Source organism: Mustela lutreola, chromosome 5 (genome assembly GCF_030435805.1).
Source record: "Mustela lutreola isolate mMusLut2 chromosome 5, mMusLut2.pri, whole genome shotgun sequence".
NCBI lineage: Eukaryota > Metazoa > Chordata > Mammalia > Carnivora > Mustelidae > Mustela > Mustela lutreola.
The window spans coordinates 78,864,791-78,884,264 of record NC_081294.1 but is presented as its reverse complement, the minus strand read 5'-3'; the positions used below and the strand labels follow the sequence as shown (position 1 = coordinate 78,884,264).

The window sequence follows — 19,474 nt, the reverse complement described above, 5'->3', positions numbered from 1 at the left end:
GAGATATCCTAAGAGCAGTATTTTGATAGAAAATTGGAACAGGTCACTAAAACACTGGCTGGCTAAGAGAGGATGAGATAAAAGCAGGAAGGCCTGGCTTACATGCCTTCATGAGTCCTTGCTCACACGCAAAAAGAGGAAAGCTAAAGGAGTGTCCCCACTGGATTGATTTCTCTTGCTTCTCTGGTGGGTCTGGGGAAGAGAGAGTGCGTAATTTGCTGGTATACTTTCTTCCCCATATCACCTCACCTTTTCTTCCCCTGCTTCATTCAGTACTTCAGAATACAAAGGTAATCAAGTTAAACTGAGGTCGTTAGGATGGGCCCTAATCCAGTATGGCTGATGTCCTCCTGAAAAGGTGAAATTTGAACACAGGCACACACTGGAGTGAAGACTATATGAAGAGACACAGGGAGAATAATGCTACCTACAATCCCAGGAAAGAGACCTAGAACAGATTCTTCCCCCCAGCCTTCATAAGGAACCAACTCTGCTAACAGCTTGAGTTTAGACCTCTAACTTCCAAAACTGTGAGATGATAAATTTCCATTATTTAAGCCAACTTGTTTATGGTACTTTCAGCATAGCAGCCCCTAGAAAACTAATACAAATGCAAATCTATACCTCTGGCCATCCTTCTTTCCAGGAAAATGAACAATCAGGTGTACCATTCAAAGTTCTTTCCCATCAGGAGTTTCCTTCCTTTCTAGACCAGTCCTGCAGGATGCAATTCTCTAGGAGTCTTCTTCTGACCTGTGCCAGATTTCTGTGTGGAAATATTGCTACACTAGTCTCAAAATTCCCATCTTCAGTAATTTGATCCCAGGGAACTCCCACTGAGGCCATAGATGTAGGTTGAAAGAGAGGTTATAAATGCAGGAACAGCAGGAGCCCTGCCAGTCTAAACCATACACTCATAAATGTATTTATATTCTCTAGACCTTGTCATGGATGATCTTGTATTATTACTTCCACTTGAAGATGGAGAACTGCTACACATGACACCCATTTTATGGTTTGATGAATGAGCTAATATCTAGTAAGTTATAGGTATATCAGATCACATGTTCATTTGGTATTCCACATCAGGCTCAGTCTCTACCATGGTCCAATAGCAAGCTGGGAGCTGTTACTAAGTTGGGATCTCTAGGAAGGAGACATTGAGACTTAAGAGTGTAGGGTGTTTGCTAAGGAGTTCTTTGGGATTAACAGCTGTGGAAATTAGGTGATGGAAGCAGGATTCAGCAGACAGCGAATTGGGGAGGTCTGGAGTTAAAATGACCCTTTAGAGGTGTGCTGTGTTAGATTGAAATAGCCAGGTCTATATATTTCCACCTTGATCAGTAATTGGACATGGCTCACTCTGTTACTGGTGTGACAGCTGAAGGATGGCCACTGATCACTCTCCTGGCACGCCCAGAAACAAGTCCTTCATTGGAAGAGAACCTGGGTGATTCATCTCCATGTCCCTACAACCCACCTGCTTTGCCACTCAGATCCTCTTCATATATATTTAGGAGGCATCTCCTTCATGGTTCTTCTGGGCCTCTTCCTGAAGGAAAACTTGGAAGAGAAAGTTTAATAGGATGACCTACAGCTCCTACTAGTGAAACTGGTCTCAGGGCTAATACTGGTAATTATCTCCCTCCCACACTGCCCACTTCAGGCTTCTTCTAACCCTCCACTAGAACATCTGCTTGTGTCACCAACTTACCTGGTTGTGTAAACCGGACTTTTTTCCTGAGAGATCTCAGCCTTGTCATCATGCTCTTCCCCATCTGGGATTGTTGCATATACCCAATAGGTATATGAAGTAATTGGGCAAATGTGTACCAGAAAGCACTCAAGTAAGTCCTCTGGGTACCAAATACATTTTCCTTGCCCCCAGGGTAAAATAGCAGCCCTATTTCCTCCTGATGATCAGAGTCAAGCTGGATCACTTCTCTTCTTGTCTGCTGGAACACAGAAGACTGAGGTTACTGCTTTAGCCTATATTATATTGGGGATCTTGCTATGTTCCCTGGTGGAATGTTTTCCCTTTAGGGATAAGGGCTTCTAACTCTGCAGAGTTCATATTTCAGAAAAGGGGAAGCACAAATTCCCCATGTGGGCTGTTGAAAGCAATGGTAACTGAAGCCATTCCTGCCATATAAATCGTTTAGTGTTATCTCAGTTACTGGCAGGTTAGACTTTGGCTGTGGAAGCAGTGGGATGTGCCTTGGTCAGAGAGGCAGAGACACTTCAATATTTGCCACTGTGGCCTCTTTGTTCCTATGCTCATCATGCTAGCAGTGTCCTGGCTAATGAAAGAGGCTGTCTAAAGTTAAACAGATATGTAATTTTGTCTATTTCAATTTTTAATGACTCTTCTTGGTGGGATGCCCTTTGGTGATCATTAACTTAGCACGTAAAGATTTTCACACTTTATCTTCACTCCTATATGTCCATCAACATGCCTTTAACTCAGAGCTCCTTATACTTAATCTTCCAACTTTTCAGGACCCCAAGATTTTGTCCTCTAACACCTTTATTCAATGCAAAGAAACCAGAGCTCTTTGTAAGGACAGTTGAGTACATGTCTGGATAAGCAATAAAAAAGAATAACTTTGTGACCTCTTGCTATGGCCAGAAAGCAAGGATCTTTTCAATATAATGAGTTGGGTCAAAATCCCAGAGAGGCCAGTTTAAGGAGTTTTCCTGTCAGCGAAGTTGTGATAATTAGTAAAAATGGACCAAAGATACATACTTGATTAAATATAGTCCATAAGCACCAAAGAAGTCCATAAACACCATGAGTATATAGGGATACTGATAAAAAATGTTGATTTTCTGGGATGCCTGGGTGGCTCAGTGGGTTAAAGCCTCTGCCTTCAGCTCAGGTCATGATCCCGGGATCCTGGGATCGAGCCCCGAATTGGGCTCTCTGCTCAGCAGGGAGCCTGCTTCCTCCTCTCTCTCTGCCTGCCTCTCTGCCTCCTTGTGATTTTTGTCTGTCAAATAAATAAATCTTTAAAAAACTGTTGATTTTCTCTTCAAATAATCAGTATTACACTCAATTCGATTTTTAGTTTATCGATGATCCTTTTGCCAATACTTCACCATCTTGATTATGGCAGCTATCCAAGACGTCTTGCAAATATGTTTGTCACTTTCCAACTTCTACAAAAAAATAGGTTGGAATTTCATTGGGATTGCATCTCTATAGAGATCAATTTGGTGGTAATGGACATCTTAATCATTTTGAGTCTTCCAATCTATGAATGTGGCATATTTCTTCATTTATTTAAATCTTCTCAACTTCTCTTTGCAATGTTTTACAATTTTCAGTGTAGAAGTCTTGCACATCTTTAGTTACCAAATATATTCCTATTTATTTCTTGATGCTATTGCAAATGGTAGTTTTTAACTTTTTTTCTTCATTTGTTGCAGTTATATGGAAATATAATCAACTTTTACAAATCAGTCTTATAACCTCAACCCTGCTAAATCCACTCTAGGTTCTTTAGGATTTTTTTTATCTGACAGAGATCACAAGTAGGCAGAGAGGCAGGCAGAGGTGGGGGGGGGGAAGCAGGCTCCCTGCTGAGCAGAGAGCCTGATGTGGGGCTCAATCCCAGGGCCCTGGGATCATGACCTGAGCCGAAGGCAGAGGCTTTAACCCACTGAGTCACCCAGACGCCCCAAAAACAAATATTTTAAGTACCTGTGTCATTTATTTATTTTTCTTGCATTTTTACATTGACTAGACCCTACTTTATATGTTGAACAGGACAGTGATTACTTTTAAGCCTTGTCTCTAGTATTATGGGGAAGCATTCAATATTTCACCATTAAGTATGATATTAGTAGTAGGACTTTTTTTAGTAGTAGGATTTTTATAGATATTCTTTACCACATTGAGAATGTTCCCATCTTCTAGAGTGTTGAAAATTTTCACAAAGTGCATTGTGAATTTTTCAAAGACTTCCTATGAATTAAGATGATCACATAAATGTTCTCCTTCATGTTGTTAATATGATGGATTACACTGATTGGTTGTTTTAACTTAACACATACTATGTTTATCATTTAGGATTTTATTCAGTTTTGAATGACATAAAATTCTCACAGCATGACCCACAGATTAGCAAGGTTCTTATTTCTCTCTTGGAAGAGTCCAGAAACAGGCAGTACAGAGACAGTGTGGCCACTTAACAATGCAAAAGGGGAACAAAGTTACACATTTGTTTATATTGTATATATATATTTGTTTATATATTATAGGTGCTCACTATTGAAATTACACTTTTCACAATGTGGAGAAAAGGGAGTCAGAGTTTTTTTTAATTTTATTTATTTATTTGAGAGAGAGACAGTGAGAGAGAGCATGAGCGAGGAGAAGGTCAGAGAAGCAGACTCCCCAGGGAGCTGGGAGCCCGATGCGGGACTCAATCCTGGGAATCCAGGATCATGACCTGAGCCAAAGGCAGTCGTCCAACCAACTGAGCCACCCAGGCGTCCCGGGAGTCAGAGTTTTGAAGAAAATCTCTAATCATGATATCCTGAAACAGCAGTGAGAATAGGCGAGTTTGACTGTGTAGAAAATTCAAACAATTGTGCACATCTAGCCGCCAAAGTAGGACCATGATGGGTGAGCTCATGGAGGTGTTTGTGGAAGCTGCCATCTCTGAGGGAATTAAAATTACATGCTTAGTGATTAGCTTAGGGCTGATGTTCAACAAAGCCAATAGTTAGGAAGTCAAGGTTGAAGTTTGGAACTCCTGAACAGTTCTAGATCTGTCAATCTGCTATTTCCACATTCTTTTGAGGTTAATGACTTCTTCATTTTGCATTCCAAATTTCATGCAGGTTACTCTTGTCCAATTCTAGCAACCATACAGCAGAGAAGAGTCTGGAAAATGTGGTTGTAAGTCTCATTTAACACAATACAGCACAATCATCATTCCCCCTAGCTTTCACTTTCATGGTTACAAGGGCTCTCTTTTCAACTTGAAGTATTGTGTCCAACTTGGAGGAGCAAAGCACAAAAGGTGAAATTACCAAGTCTAATGAAACTATCCTTTTTTATAACTTTGCACATTTTTTTACTTATATCAATTACTTATTGACCAAAGCAATTGGTTTTACACTACATTAGCTACAAAAATGCTACAGATCTCTCAACACTAAAGATAAATAACTTACCCAACAAATACCAGAGTCAATATTGTAATGACCACATGTATTACATCTGGGAATGGGAATTAATTATAAACAGTAACAAAGTTAATTTCAAATACACTTACATACTAAAAACACTTTATTTAAGTCTAAAGAGACTTCACAATGGAAATTATACAATACATATTAATGAACCATAATGAAAATAAGATATCAGAAGTTGTATGATATAGCTACAAGGACATCAGGAGCAACATTTATATTATAAAGGCTTATATTAGAAAATACAAAGTAGAAATTATGAGCTAGGAGTCACTTCAAAGATAAGACACTGATAAAGCAATTCCGTATTTACAATATTTTAAAGATGTTTCCTCCAGTGTGAATTTCCTCAAGCATAATCAAAGATTAGATGCACCTGAAGGCTTTCCCACATTGATTACATTTATTGGCTTTCTCTCCAACTTGACTTTTCCCATCTTTGAAAGCATAAAGGTATAAGCTAAAGGATTTTCCATTCTTCACAGGTCTATACCACAGTATGAGTTCTCACTAGCTGACTAAGGAATGAGAAAGACACAACAGATTTTCCACATTCATTATATATTTTCTCTTCAGTGTGTATGTTCTCAAATAAGTGCTGAAGTGTTAGGAAATACACTTTCCCACATTTCTTACACTTGTATGCTTTCTCTCCAATGTGAATTTTCACAAGATTTTGAAGGAATTACATACAAGTTCAGACTTTCCTACTCTCCAGATAGTAATATGACTTCTCACTAGTATGAGTTCTCATGACCTAAGAGCTCAGAAGGCAGAAGTTACTGCATTCCATACAGTCACAGTGTTTCTCTTCCAATGTGCATTATCACATATACAGTAAAATATGAAAAATGAAAGGATTTGTCACATTGTTTACCATTATAAGGCCAGTGCTTGTGGTTATTAAAGGTAGAGGGAAACCTATAGCCTTTCCCACATTTCTTATATGTATACAGATCCTTTTCTTATATGTTTTCTTACTTGTAGAGTAAGCTTTCAGGAATAAGTGAAGGTTTTCCTGTATTTCTTACATTTGTAAGGCTTCACCTCAATATGAATCTTACATGTAAAATAAGAGATATAGGAGAAATAAAGATCTTCTCATAATCTTCAACAGCCAAAGGAGATACTTTCAATATGAGTTCTCACATGTGCCTAAAGCATGAGGGACAACTGAGGATTTTTCCACATTTTTTACAATCACAGTATTTCTCATCAGTGAGATTTTTTCTACATTTTTCTAAAAGATAAAAAAATGGAAGTGGTTTTTTCCCCACATTTTTCACATTACATGAAATAAGGCTTATCTCAACCATGAAAATCACATGTACAACAATAAATGGAGAACGAATAATGGTTTTCCCACATTTTGTATTTTATTTTCCAATGTGAATTTTCATGTGAGTCCTACAATACATAAAACAGCTGAAGGGCTCTCTACTGTCTCTTAGATTGATAGGGTTTGTGTCAGTGTGTGCTCCCATATGTGTTTTAACAAATGAAAGATTACTATTTTCTCACATGTGTTGAATTCACAGCATTTCTCTTCAGTATGAGTTCTTTTATGCACATTTAAATTTGAAATCTGGCTGAAGTTTTTCTCACACTGATTGTTTTCATTATATTTCTCTCTAGTATGGAATATCTTCTACCCATTACATATTAAGATATTTTACAAACATTTTCCAATTTCATTCTATTCATAGAGGTTTTTCACCATAGGAATTCTTAAATACCTCTCCTACGTCTTGTGCTGATCTTCTGTGTCATGACAGAAAAAGATGAGAAATACCTAACAGGACGTTTTTCCACATTGTGGTGAAGTGACATAATATTAATTTAAGGTAGACTGTTTTAATAAAGGCTGTGTATGCTTATCCTTAGATAAAATACCCCCCAAAATGTTATGCATAAAAAGTCAATATAGTATAAAAGTAGAATACCAAAAAAATACACAATTAAGCAAAAACAAACAAAAGCCAAATCCAGGGGTGCCTGGGTGGCTCAATGGGTTAAGACTCTGCCTTAGGCTCAGGTCATGATCTCAGATTCCTGGGATAGAGCCCTGCATTGGGCTCTCTGCTCAGCAGGGAGACTGCTTCTCCCCCTCGCTCTCTGCCTGCCTCTCTGCCTACCTGTGATCTCTGTTTGTCAAATAAATAAATAAAATCTTTAAAAAAAGCCAAATCCAGTGAACAAGAGACAAAGGAATGAAAATAGATGGTACCAAAAAATTATAATAGGGGCACCTGGCTGGCTCAGTTGGTGGAACATATGACTCTTGATATAGGAGCTCTGAGTTTGAGCCCCTCTTTGGATGTAGAGATTACTTAAAAATAAAATATTTTTTAATTGCCATAAAGACAATCATATAAATAATTATATTCAATATAAATGGAATAAAGTCTCCAATTAAATGGCAGAAATGACAAAACTTGATAAAAACCAAAATCCAACTCTTTAGTTTACATAAGATATATCTAAAATATAAAGTCAGGATGAGACAGTTAAAGGAGGAAAAAAAGATATTAAATGAACCCTAAGCATAAGAAATATAGGGTGGTTTTATCATCGGACTAACAGTATTACTAGAGAATGTCTCTAGTAATATGCTTCATAATAATTATTGTCAATTCATCAAGAAGATAAAATAATCTTACCTATGTGTACATCACAGAGCTTCAAAATAAATGAAGTTTAAAAAAGTGCTACACCTGAAGGGAGAGAAAGATGAATTCATGATCATAATTTAAGAATTTAACATTTTATTTCAGCAATTGATAGAACAAGTAGGAAAAAACGGTAAGAATAAAGAAAACTTAAAATTATCAAGCAACGTGGTTTAATTGGTATTTATAGAATACTATACATACATTTATTTCAAGTACACATGAGAAACTCATAAAGATCAAACATATGTTGGATAACAACCAAAACCCAATAAATTTTAAAGGATTGAAATCATACAGAGTTATGTTCTTAGACCAAAACAGAGTTATTTTGAATGTGAAAATGTTATCTCTGGATATTTGGAAATGAAGCAACATACTTCTAGTTAACCAATAGATCAAATAAATCAACAGGGAAATTATAAGTAAATTCAAACTCAATGGTAAAAAAAAAACCCACCATTTATCAAAATTCATGAAATATAGCTTGAGTAATGCATAGAGAGAAAGGTATAGCTTTAATTTACATATTTATATATTTTAATCTATACAAAAAAGTCTAGTGTCAGTGATCCAAACCTTCAGAGAAACAGAAAAAGAGAAAACTAAATCTAAAGTAGGTATAGATGGGTCACCTGGGTGGCTCAGTAGGGTGAGCGACTGCCTTTGGCTCAGGTCATGATCCTGGAGTCTCAGGATCGAGTCCCACATTGGGCTCCCTGCTCTGCAGTAAGTCTGCTTCTCCCTCTGACCCTCCCCCTCTTTCATGCTCTGTCTCTTTCATTCTCTCTCTCAAATGATAAATAAATAAAATATTAAAAAAATAAAGTAGGTATAGAAAAAGAAATTAAAATATGAGTGGAAATCAATGAAACAGAAAACAGGAATATGAAGATGACAAAGATTTTTTTAAAGATTAACAAAATTGATACTGATAAAGCAATATTGATAAAGACAAAAGGAGAGAATATATATTTTACCAATACCAGAAAGAAAGAGGTACATCACTATTGATCCTAAATATATTGAGAAGATGAAAAAGGAGTATTATCAATAACTTCATGTCAATACATTTAACATCTTAGATAAAATGGATAAATTGTTTAAAAAACATGTTACCGACACAAGAAGAAACAGAAAACCAGAATTGTAGGATATCTACTTAAGCAATTTATTTTGCAATTCAAATTTTTCCACAAAGAAAATGTTAGCCACAGATGTCACCTGTGGTAAATTCTATCAAATACATAAAGAGGAAATAATAAAAATCTTACACAAATTCTCTCATTAAAAAAAGGAGGAAATAATTGCCAAATCATGTTATGAGACCAGTATAATCCTGAAACTAAACCTGCTAAGAGTATAACATGAAAAAATGCATAGATCAATATCCCTCATGAACACAAATGCAAAACACTCAACAACATTCTTAGCAAATTTAATCTACCTAATTAGATATCACATTTTTCACACAGCTGCATGCCACCTGGAAGAAAAACTTAAACATTCTGCCTGGTTAATTATGGCCATAGAGGTGCTCTTCTCCTCCCACTCTGCAGGACTCCAGTTCATTGGATCTCATGGGATACCTCTGTATTTTTCTACTGTTGCTGCCACTATCCCATATTCAGAATGGAGGAAGACTTGATTCATATTTTGGAGCTCAGATTCCAGTTGTGATGGCATCACTAGTACTGCAATGGCCACTTGAACTTGCAAGTTGGAAACAATCAATAGGACCAGGACTAGGGTAAGGTTAGTGTCTCAGAATCAAAATTAATGGGTATCCCCAAAACTTGGTATTAAAGATAGATACTGTTTAATGCAATATTCTAAAAAAATCAAACTTTATGAAAATAATACATTATGAATAAAATACCCAAATATTAGATAAAGAAAGGATCTAGGGGCGCCTGGGTGGCTCAGTGGGTTAAGCCTCTGCCTTTGGCTCAGGTCATGATTTCAGGGTCCTGGTACAGAGCCTCACTGATCATGCTCAGTGGGAACCTGCTTCCCCCCCCTCTCTGTCTGCCTCTCTGCCTACGTGTGATCTGTCTGTCAAATAAATAAATAAAATCTTTAAAAAAATTTTTTTGGCCCTGCTACTTCTCTGACTGAGAAGGAAATCAGTTCTGGATTACTTCATAAACATCATAGTCATTTTGTCAGCACACAACTCCTGTAGGTTTAAAGAGTAGCTTATCTGTTCACTTTCTCATTCTATTCTTCACAACTCAACTTTTGGGGTGGTACTAGCCAGGAATATTCCTTTCCAAGTTCAGTTGTTTGTGTATGTTTGTATTAGCTAAATTGAAAAATGACTGAATAAAGATACAAAGTCAGCCACAGTAGACCAGAGTAGACATCTCAGGGTTGCAAGCTGCCTGCTTCAACTCAAGGCTTATTCTCCAATATCCAGGCTGGTTATAAAAAAGGAAATGGCCAAAAAAGACCCCAGGAACATGCCACCTCAGACTAGCCCTTTGAAAAATATTTGCCTTAATTATACCCCAATTAAAAGCTTTTGCACAGCAAAGGAAACCATCATTAACAACAAAAAAGGCATCCTACTAAATGGGAGAAGATATTTGCAAATGATACAACCGATAAGGGGTTAATATTCAAAATACCTAAAGAACTTACACAACTCAGGGCACCTGGGTGGCTCAAGTGGTTAAGCCTCTGACTCTAGGTTTCAGCTCAGGTCGTGATCTCAGGATTGTGAGATGGAGCCCTGGGTCAGGCTCTTGCACCTGTGCAAGCTCGCTCTCTCTCTCTCTCTCTCTCTCTCTCTCAAAAAAACCCCATACAACTTAACACCAAAAGCCAAATAATCCAATTTAAAAATGGGCAGAGATGGGGCACCTGCGTGGCTCAGTGGGTTAAAGCCTCTGCCTTCGGCTCAGGTCATGATCTCGGGGTCCTGGGATTGAGCCCTGCATCAGGCTCTCTGCTCTGCGAACAGCCTGTTTCCTCCTCTCTCTCTGCCTGCCTCTCTGCCTACTTGTGATCTCTGTCAAATAAATAAGTAAAATCTTTAAAAAAAATGGGCAGAGGACTTCAACATCATTTCAAAGAAGACATTCAGATGTCCAATACACATATGAAAAGATGCTTGACATCACCAATCATCAGAGAAATGCAAACCAAAACCACAATGAGATATCACCTTATACCTTAGAAAGGTTGGTATCGACAAGACAAGAAATAGCAAGTGTTGGCAAGGATGTGGAGAAAAGAAATTTTCCTGCACTACTGGTAGAAAGGTAACTTGGTGCTACCACTGTGGGCAACAGTACAGTGTCTCCTCAAAAAATTAAAAATAGAAATACCATACAGGGGCACTTGGGCAGCTCAGTCGATTAAGTGTCTGACTTCAGCTCAGGTCATGATGTCAGGGGCCTGGGTCAAGGCTTGCATGAGGCTCTGCACTCAATGGGGAGTCTGCTTCTCCCTCTTCCCTTGCCCCTCCCCCGACACCGCGCGCGCGCTCTCTCTCTCTCTCTCTCTCTCTCTCTCTCTCAAATAAATACAATCTTTAAAAAAGGGAATACCAGGGGCGCCTGGGTGGCTCAGTGGGTTTAAGCCTCTGCCCTTAGCTCAGGTCATGATCTCAGGGTCCTGGGATCGGGCCCCGCATTGGGCTCTCTGTTCAGCAGGGAGCCTGCTTCCCTCCTCCGCCTCTGCCTGCCTCCCTGCTTACTTGTGATCACTCTCTCTGTCTGTCAAATAAATAAATAAAATATTTTTTAAAAAGGGAATACCATACAATCCAGTAATTACACATTGGTTATTTACCCAAAGAAAACAAAAACACTATTTCAAAAAGATACATGCACCTCTATGTTTACTGAAGCATTATTTATAATAGACAAGGTTATGGATGCAACCTAAGGGTCCACCAATAGTTGAGTGGATAAAGAAGATAGGATACAAATATACAGTAGAATATTATTCGGCCATAAAAAAGAATGAGATATCACCATTTGCAACAACGTCAATGGACCTAAGGGTATTAAGCTAAGTGAAATAAGACAGAATCAAATACCATATGATTTCACTTACATGTAAATCTAAAAAAAAAACCCAACCCTGAATAAACAAACAACCCCCCCTCCCAGAAACAAGAAGAGACCCACAAATACAAGGAACAAACTGGTGTTTTCCAGAGGGAAGGGATAGGGGGATGAGCAGAACGGATAAAGAAGAGTGGGGAGTGGGAGATACAGGCTTCCAGTTATGGAATGTGTCATTCAGGTGGATGAAAGGTACAGCGTAAGGAATATAGTGGAATATGGTTTTGTAATAGCATTGTGTGGTGAGAGATGGTAATTACACCTGTGATCAGTAAAGCCTAATGCATAGAGTTATTAAATCACTATGTTGTACACCTAAAACTAATTTAACGTTGCGTATCAACTATACTTCAATTTAAAAAAGGAAAAGAGAAAGGGTGCCTGGGTGGCTCAGTGGGTTAAAGCCTCTGCCTTCAGCTCAGGTCATGATCTCAGGGTCCCGGGATCAAGCCCCACATTGGGCTTTCTGCTCAGCAGGGAGCCTGCTTCCCTCCCCATCTCTCTGCCTACTGGTGATCTCTGTCTGTCAAATAAATAAATAAAAATCTTTTAAAAAATAAAAAGGAAAAAATAAGACGCTAAAAAAAAAAAGAAGAAGAAGAAATTCCCTTAAGCATGATGCCCCAATTTCACTTTTAAACCACTAGCAATAGCTGAGTACTAGGATACGGTTACCTGCAAGAGATTATGGGAATGTGAATATTTTGGTCTAGAGTAGGGGAAGGCAAAGAAAAATGGACTCAGAAATGGCTTTTTAAGGGATGCTTAGGTGGCTCAGTCACTAGGCGTCTGCCTTTGGCTTGGGTCAAGATCCCAGGATTCTGGGATGGAGGCCTGCATCAGGCTCCCTGCTCAAAAGGGAGTCTGCTTCTCTCTCTCTCCTGCCCACACTCCTGCTGCTTGTGTTCCCTCTCTCTTTCTCTCTTTCAAATAAATAAAATCTTAAAAAAAAAAAAGAAATGGCTTTTTTAGAAATCATTGCTGTAATAAATTACCACCAACTTTGTGGCTTAAAAACGCTAGTTTATCTTATAGCTCTAGAGGTCAGAAGTCTAAAATGGGTTTCACTGGGCTACATTTAAGCTAGGGCTGCATTTCCTTCTGGAGGCCCTAATGGGGAATTATTTTTGCCTCTCTAGCTTCTAGGAATGCCTGCATTCCTTCACTGGCAGCTCCCTTCCATCTTCAAAATCAGTAAAGGCTGGTGGAGTCTTCTGTAAAACATCATTCTGACACTGATTCTTCTGCTTCTACCACCTCTTACTAAGTAAGGGCTCTTGTGATTACATTGGACCGACCTGCATAATCTAGGGTAATCTCTTTATTTTAAGGTCAGCAGATTGTCAACCTTTTTCCTATCTGCAACTCCAATTTCTCTTTGCCACATAACAAATGATACAGTTACACAGATTAGGACACTGATACTTTATGGGGCCATTATTTTCCTTACTGAAGTCCACTTTCTGACCCCCAAAGATTTACATCCATCCCATGTAAAAATACATATGTATTTAAGGTCTGAAGAGATCTCATCTCATTAAAGTTATCAACTCGGTGCATAATTTCACTTAAATTTCACCAACTCAAAAACTCAAAAATTTCATACATCATCTAAATTAGGTATGAGTGAGACTCTAGAACTACTCACCCTGGGCATAATTCCTCTCCATCTGTGGACCAGTGAAACTAAACAAATTATTGGCTCTCTAAACTGTATCACGATAGGACAGGCATAGGATTACAGTTAACAGCCATTCCAGTTCAAAAACAGAAAGTGGAAAGTAGAAACAGTCAGTCATATGCCCTAAGAAACATCAAAATCCATACAGGAAGCCTCTAATGCCTCTCAAGGCCTGGGTTTGGACCTCTACCCTCTGGGCTCCAGGCTCTCTCCTATCAACCATCTTTCCTTTTTCATGAAAGAGTAGTATATGTTTTTAGCTACTAGTTTTTCCAATAATTTCTTGCTTATAGAATTGTGCAGTATAATAGGCTTCTTTTTTTTTTTTTAATCATTCTGTCTCTTCCCATTCAAGCTGCTAATATTTCTGGTGGTATAACAGTCTCAGGAACTTTTTGAGTCCCATGTGTATAACAGGGATTTTCTCTCCTAGACAATGAGCTGCTTCTCAGTTATTTCCTGGGTATTCTCATCTCTATCTCTGACTTCTGCTGGAATGGATGGGCTTTCCATGAATCACAGTCCTAACCTCTTGCAAGAACTTGCTGTGTGACTGAATGCTCTTTTCTTTTAATCCTTTCAAGGCACCAGCAAAAGATTGTCCTGTGACCCCTTGGCTTTTTATCTAGAATATACGTTCCTAATTTGAGCCCTGTGTACAATCTGATTAGTCTTAGAATTTACCACATTACCAAGTTCTAGTCCCTTTTAAAAGCTTAACAGTTCTTCCCTCCATCTATCTCATTCTCAAACATTATAAGCAACAAGAAGAAACTGGGCTGGACCTCATTTCTGTCTGATCTCTCACCAACACTGATGTTAACATCCATATTTCTATCATCATTATCTTTACAATGATTTAGGTATTTTTTTGAGAGAGAGAGAGAGAGAAAGGGTGGGAGGAAGGGTGGGGAGACAGAGTGCCAGTACTGGAAAGTGAGGGGAGGAGGCAGAGGAAAAGAGAGAGAGAGAGAATCTTAAGTAGGCTCCAAATTCAGCATGGAGCCAGATGTAGGGCTTGATCTCATGACCTGAGTCAAAATCAAGAGTCAGACACTTAACTTACTTAACCAGGCACCCTGATTTATGTATTCTATATGGCAACATATGTTTTCTCCATCATGTTCCTTACTTCCTTCTGAGACTTTGATAGCAGAGTTGTTAAACTATCCAAAGCAATGTAGGCTTTTTCCAGTAATTTGTTACAGCAGTACTCTACTTCCATGTACCAAAATCTGTATCATTTGGGGTTCAACCAGAAAAACAGAATCAGCAGGAGATATGTCATGAGAAATTTGTTGTAAGAAAGTGACTTCCTCAATTGTGGGAGATGGCTAGGCAAGTCCAATATTTGTAGGACAGGCAATTAAAGGGCTGGCTGGAACTTTGGGACACAAGATGAAGCCCCTGCCCACAGGCAGAATTTCCTCTGCATCTCAGGGAAGAATCGGATCTGCTCTGCTCTTAAGGGCTTTCAGCTGATCAATCAGGCCCACACGGAGCATCTGGGATATTCTCCTTATTTACAGGTTAATTCCATCTGAACCTTAATTCCCCCTTACAATAAAGCTTAACATTTTATAAGTTCCAGGAATTAGGATGTAGAGGTCTTTATGGAGCCATTATTCTGCCTACCACACCATTCTATAGCATCTGCAAAATTAGGAGGCTTCCTGGAGCTAAAGGAGTCAACACAGTTGATTATTTCTTTAAATCATTCAACACCCCCACCAATGTATTATTTAATAAGTTTTCCTTGGTTAACTAATATTAAACATGTAATGTATTTTCTTTCAAATCCCTTAACAACAAGTACAATGTCATCATCCAAAGGCAAGTGGATATTGGCATGTTGTGCCATCAAAAGCTCCTCTTGGCCCAGAACTTGGAAGTCACATGAGAATTACTCTGCAATCATAGCAGATAATTGCAAGCAATGCCCTACCTGGCACTAGAGCCATTAGAGTATACAGATACACCTTAAACACAACCTGAGCATCAGTAAATTTGTCTAGGACTTTTATCAGGATCGTAAGTTAAATGTAAGAACTCAAATGTTTTTTCAACATGAATTTCTCAGAAAGAAGGCATGATAAAGATTTATTTTCATGATGTGACATATGTATTTCATAGTGAAAATCTAATGCTTACAACTGTGACTTTTTGAAATAAGTAGCACGGAAACATACACATTGCTGTCTATTTGTAAAACAAAAATCCAGAAGGAGCTTGGAAAAACTGGACATGGGTAAATACAAATTGATTCCACCCCAAACACATAAAGAGTTATGCAAAAGTCATAGCTATGTTACTTATAAAACCTAAAAGCCTTCCAGTAATTTAAAAATGAAGTATGTAAACAAAGAATCAGACATTCCTCTATTTTTTAAAGTAGGCTCCATTCCCAGCATGGGGCCCAAGACAGGGTTTGAGCTCATGACCCTGAGATCAAGGCCTGAGGTGAGATCAAAAGTCAGATGCTTAACCAACTGAGCCACCCAGGCACCCCAGGAATTGGACGTTCTTAAGTACTGTCATATAGTTAGTAAAATACTTTGAAAATCAGAATTGTATATTATGAGAGGTTAATTTTCATATTATCCTTTAGGAATGACTATAAAAATTTTAAACAGAGATATTAATTTCCTGATATATAATGTCTACTAATAATACAATACCTGGAAAAATAATCATAGGATAATCAGGCCAACAAAAACAAAGAGTAAATTTACTATGGAAAAAGAGGGTGAAAGTACAATTAAAATTACTACTGGATTAAAAAATGAAACAGAAAGGTGAAGGAGACAAAACTAACAGAAAAGTGAACAGGAAAGTTTCAGATACCTAAGCTATTCCGGAAGGTTGGATTTGGCTCTGACTTACTCCTAAGGTCTTGGTTCAGAATATTGGGGAAGATAGGCTTCAAGAATTTGAACTCATTGGTCCCAGATCCTTCCGTCAGACACACCTCATACTGGTAGCTGTGGGACAGGGTCCCCGCGCCGCTGACGTCCACCAGGTGGCCCGGAAACGGACCCTCGGGCACCGAGCAGCCGCCCCCCGACGCCACCCGCCTCCTCCTGCACAGCCGCACCGCCACGAACACCAGCACCGAGAACAGGAAGAGCGACGACACGGACGCCAAGGCCACCACCAGGTAGACGGTGAGCGGGTCGGCGCGGGCCTCGGCCGCCGCCGCGTCCGGCAGCGGCAGGTAGGGCTGCGAGAAGCCGTCCACCAGCAGCACGTGCAGCGTGACGCTGGCCGACAGCGGCGGCTCGCCGTGGTCCCGGACCAGCACCAGCAGCCTGTGCTTGACGGCGTCGCGCTCGCTCAGCGGCCGCGCCGTGCGCACCTCGCCGTTGTGCGCCCACACGCCGAACAGCCCGGGCTCCGTGGCCTTGAGCAGCTGGTACGACAGCCAGGCGTTCTGGCCCGAGTCGCCGTCCACCGCCACCACCTTGGCTACCAGGTAGCCCGCCTCGGCCGCCCGCGGCACCAGCTCGGTGCAGGGCGCCGAGCCGTTCTGCAGCGGGTACAGCACGAACGGCGCGTTGTCGTTGGCGTCCGCCACCAGCACGCGCACCAGCGCCTGGCTGCTGAGCGCCGGCGAGCCGCGGTCGGCCGCGCCCACGCGGAACTCGAACGCCTGCAGCGCCTCGAAATCCAGCGACCTGAGCGCGAACAGCTGCCCGTTGTCCGCGTTGATGGACACCAGCGAGCCCAGCGGCAGCTGCGGGTCGTGGGGCGGCAGCAGCGAGTAGGTGACCTGGGCGTTGGCGCCCGAGTCTCTGTCGGTGGCGCTCACGCTGCCGATGTGCAGGGCGGGGCTGTTGTTCTCGCGGACGCGCAGGGTGTAGGTCGTCTGGCTGAAGGCCGGGGCGTTGTCGTTGACGTCGGACACGGTCACCGTGAGGTTGTGCTGGGTTTTCAGCCTGGGGTTCCCCAGGTCGGTGACGGTGATGGTGATGTTGTACTCGGCCTGGCTCTCCCTGTCTAGGGCCCCATTTGTTACCAGGGTATAGAAATTCTCTTCTGATGGTTTCAAGACGAAGGGGAGATCATCCTGGATGGAGCAAGTCATCCTTCCGTTGTCCCCTGTGTCTCGGTCTCGAATTCTAAACAGGGCCACCTCTGTCTCAGGAGAGTTTTCAGGAATGGGGCTGGTGAGTGATGAAATAGTTATTTCTGGGAAGTTATCGTTAACATCCACCACCTCAATGGAGACAGAGCACCTTCCCGAAAGCCCCCCACCATCAGACGCCTCTATTTCCAGCTCATATGAAGATATGGTCTCAAAATCCAATTTTTTAATTAGAAGAACTTCTCCTGAAAGGCTGTTTAGCTCAAAAGTTGTGCTAATCTCTTGGGAATTATAAAAATAGGAGTATGATATTTCCCCATTTGTTCCAGTGTCTAAATCTATAGCAGAGACCTTGACAACTAGCATGCCTATAGGGCTGTTCTCTGGAACCTGCACCTGGTAGAGTATCTTTGCAAACTCAGGGGCATTGTCATTGACGTCCAATACCAAGATGTGAACCTGAGCAGTGCCAGACCGGGGTGGAGAGCCGCCATCCAGTGCTGTGAGGGTTAATCGGAGCTCAGCCTGCTCCTCACGATCAAGCTCTTTGTCTAGTACCAGTTCTGGGTATTTCCTACCATCCCCCCGGGTACGGGTAGGAACATGGAAATGAGAGTTCGGACTGATACTATAACTTTGGATGTTGTTGGTGCCCACGTCCAAATCCTGGGCTTTTTTCAGAGGAAACCTGGCCCCCAGAGGGCTAGTCTCCAGGATTTTCAGAGTCATTTCTCTTTCAGGAAACTCTGGAGAATGATCATTTATGTCTCTCACCAGTAGCTCAGCTCGAAATACTCCCAGTGGTTTTTTCAGCAACACTTGGAAATGCATTACACATGGATCTGCGGGGCCACACATCTCCTCCCGATCCAGTTTCTCATTTAATATCAACTCCCCCGTCTGCAGATCAAGCTGCAAGTGGGGTTTGTTATCCTCGGAGACTACTCGGGCTTCCCGCGCTGCTAGCTCCCCCACTCCCAGTCCCAGGTCCTTGGCCAGATTGGCCACAAAGGAGCCACTCTCGGTTTCCTCCATCACGGAATAGCGACGAGATTCCCAGCCTGCCAGAGCTACTCCCAACACGAGAAAGAGAATCAGGACTTGCCTTTGTTTAGGAAAGCACTCCCCTCCGGCCTCCATCTTTACTTCCACAAACACCTGTCCAGAAACAGGGCCCAGCTCTACCTTAGGGACAGTGGTGGATCTCTCAGTTGATAACCTGTCCGGAAATGTTGGTGAGTAGCATGATGTACTCGTTCGGAACTCTGCGTACCGGCTTTCTCTTCAGCTATAGATCGGAAGTCGGGTTTGTAGCTGTTCCTGTTCTTTTTTTTTTTTTTTTTAAGTTTTAAACCTTAGCTTGCAGCGCCACCATGTGTTGTCTTCCAGAGGAATCGCTACAATTGTATTCTCTGATAATTCACTGTGCTATTAGGAGTTTGGAAATTATTTGAAGGAGGCAGTGTAATTGGAAAACCATATAATTATAATTACTCATTCCTTCATTCAAAGAAGTATTATTAGCTTTCTATGTACTAACTTCTGATAGATCAATGAACAACCTAAACATGGTCCCTACTTTTTCCAACCTGTAGTCGGCCTGAGGTGCTAGGAAAATTGAGAAGTCAAAGACAACAGTGATAAATCATGTGAAAATAACAGTATATACCTATGTGATTTCTTAAAATTCTCTCAGCAAAGAGGATGAATTCGTCTAGATTTTCTTCCATATTCTAGGTAGTGTATGTGACAGAACAGTTGT

The 19,474-nt window shown here is 40.6% G+C and overlaps 1 protein-coding gene across 1 annotated transcript; it reads right to left on the bottom strand.

Annotated features, from left to right (window-relative positions):
* Nucleotides 1-8,021: 8,021 nt before the first annotated feature.
* LOC131832174 (protocadherin beta-15-like) lies at nt 8,022-19,372 on the bottom strand. Its single transcript, XM_059174840.1, has one exon. The coding sequence runs from the start codon at nt 18,850-18,852 to the stop codon at nt 16,465-16,467; it is 2,388 nt and encodes a 795-aa protein (XP_059030823.1). The 5' UTR covers nt 18,853-19,372; the 3' UTR covers nt 8,022-16,464.
* Nucleotides 19,373-19,474: the final 102 nt, after the last annotated feature.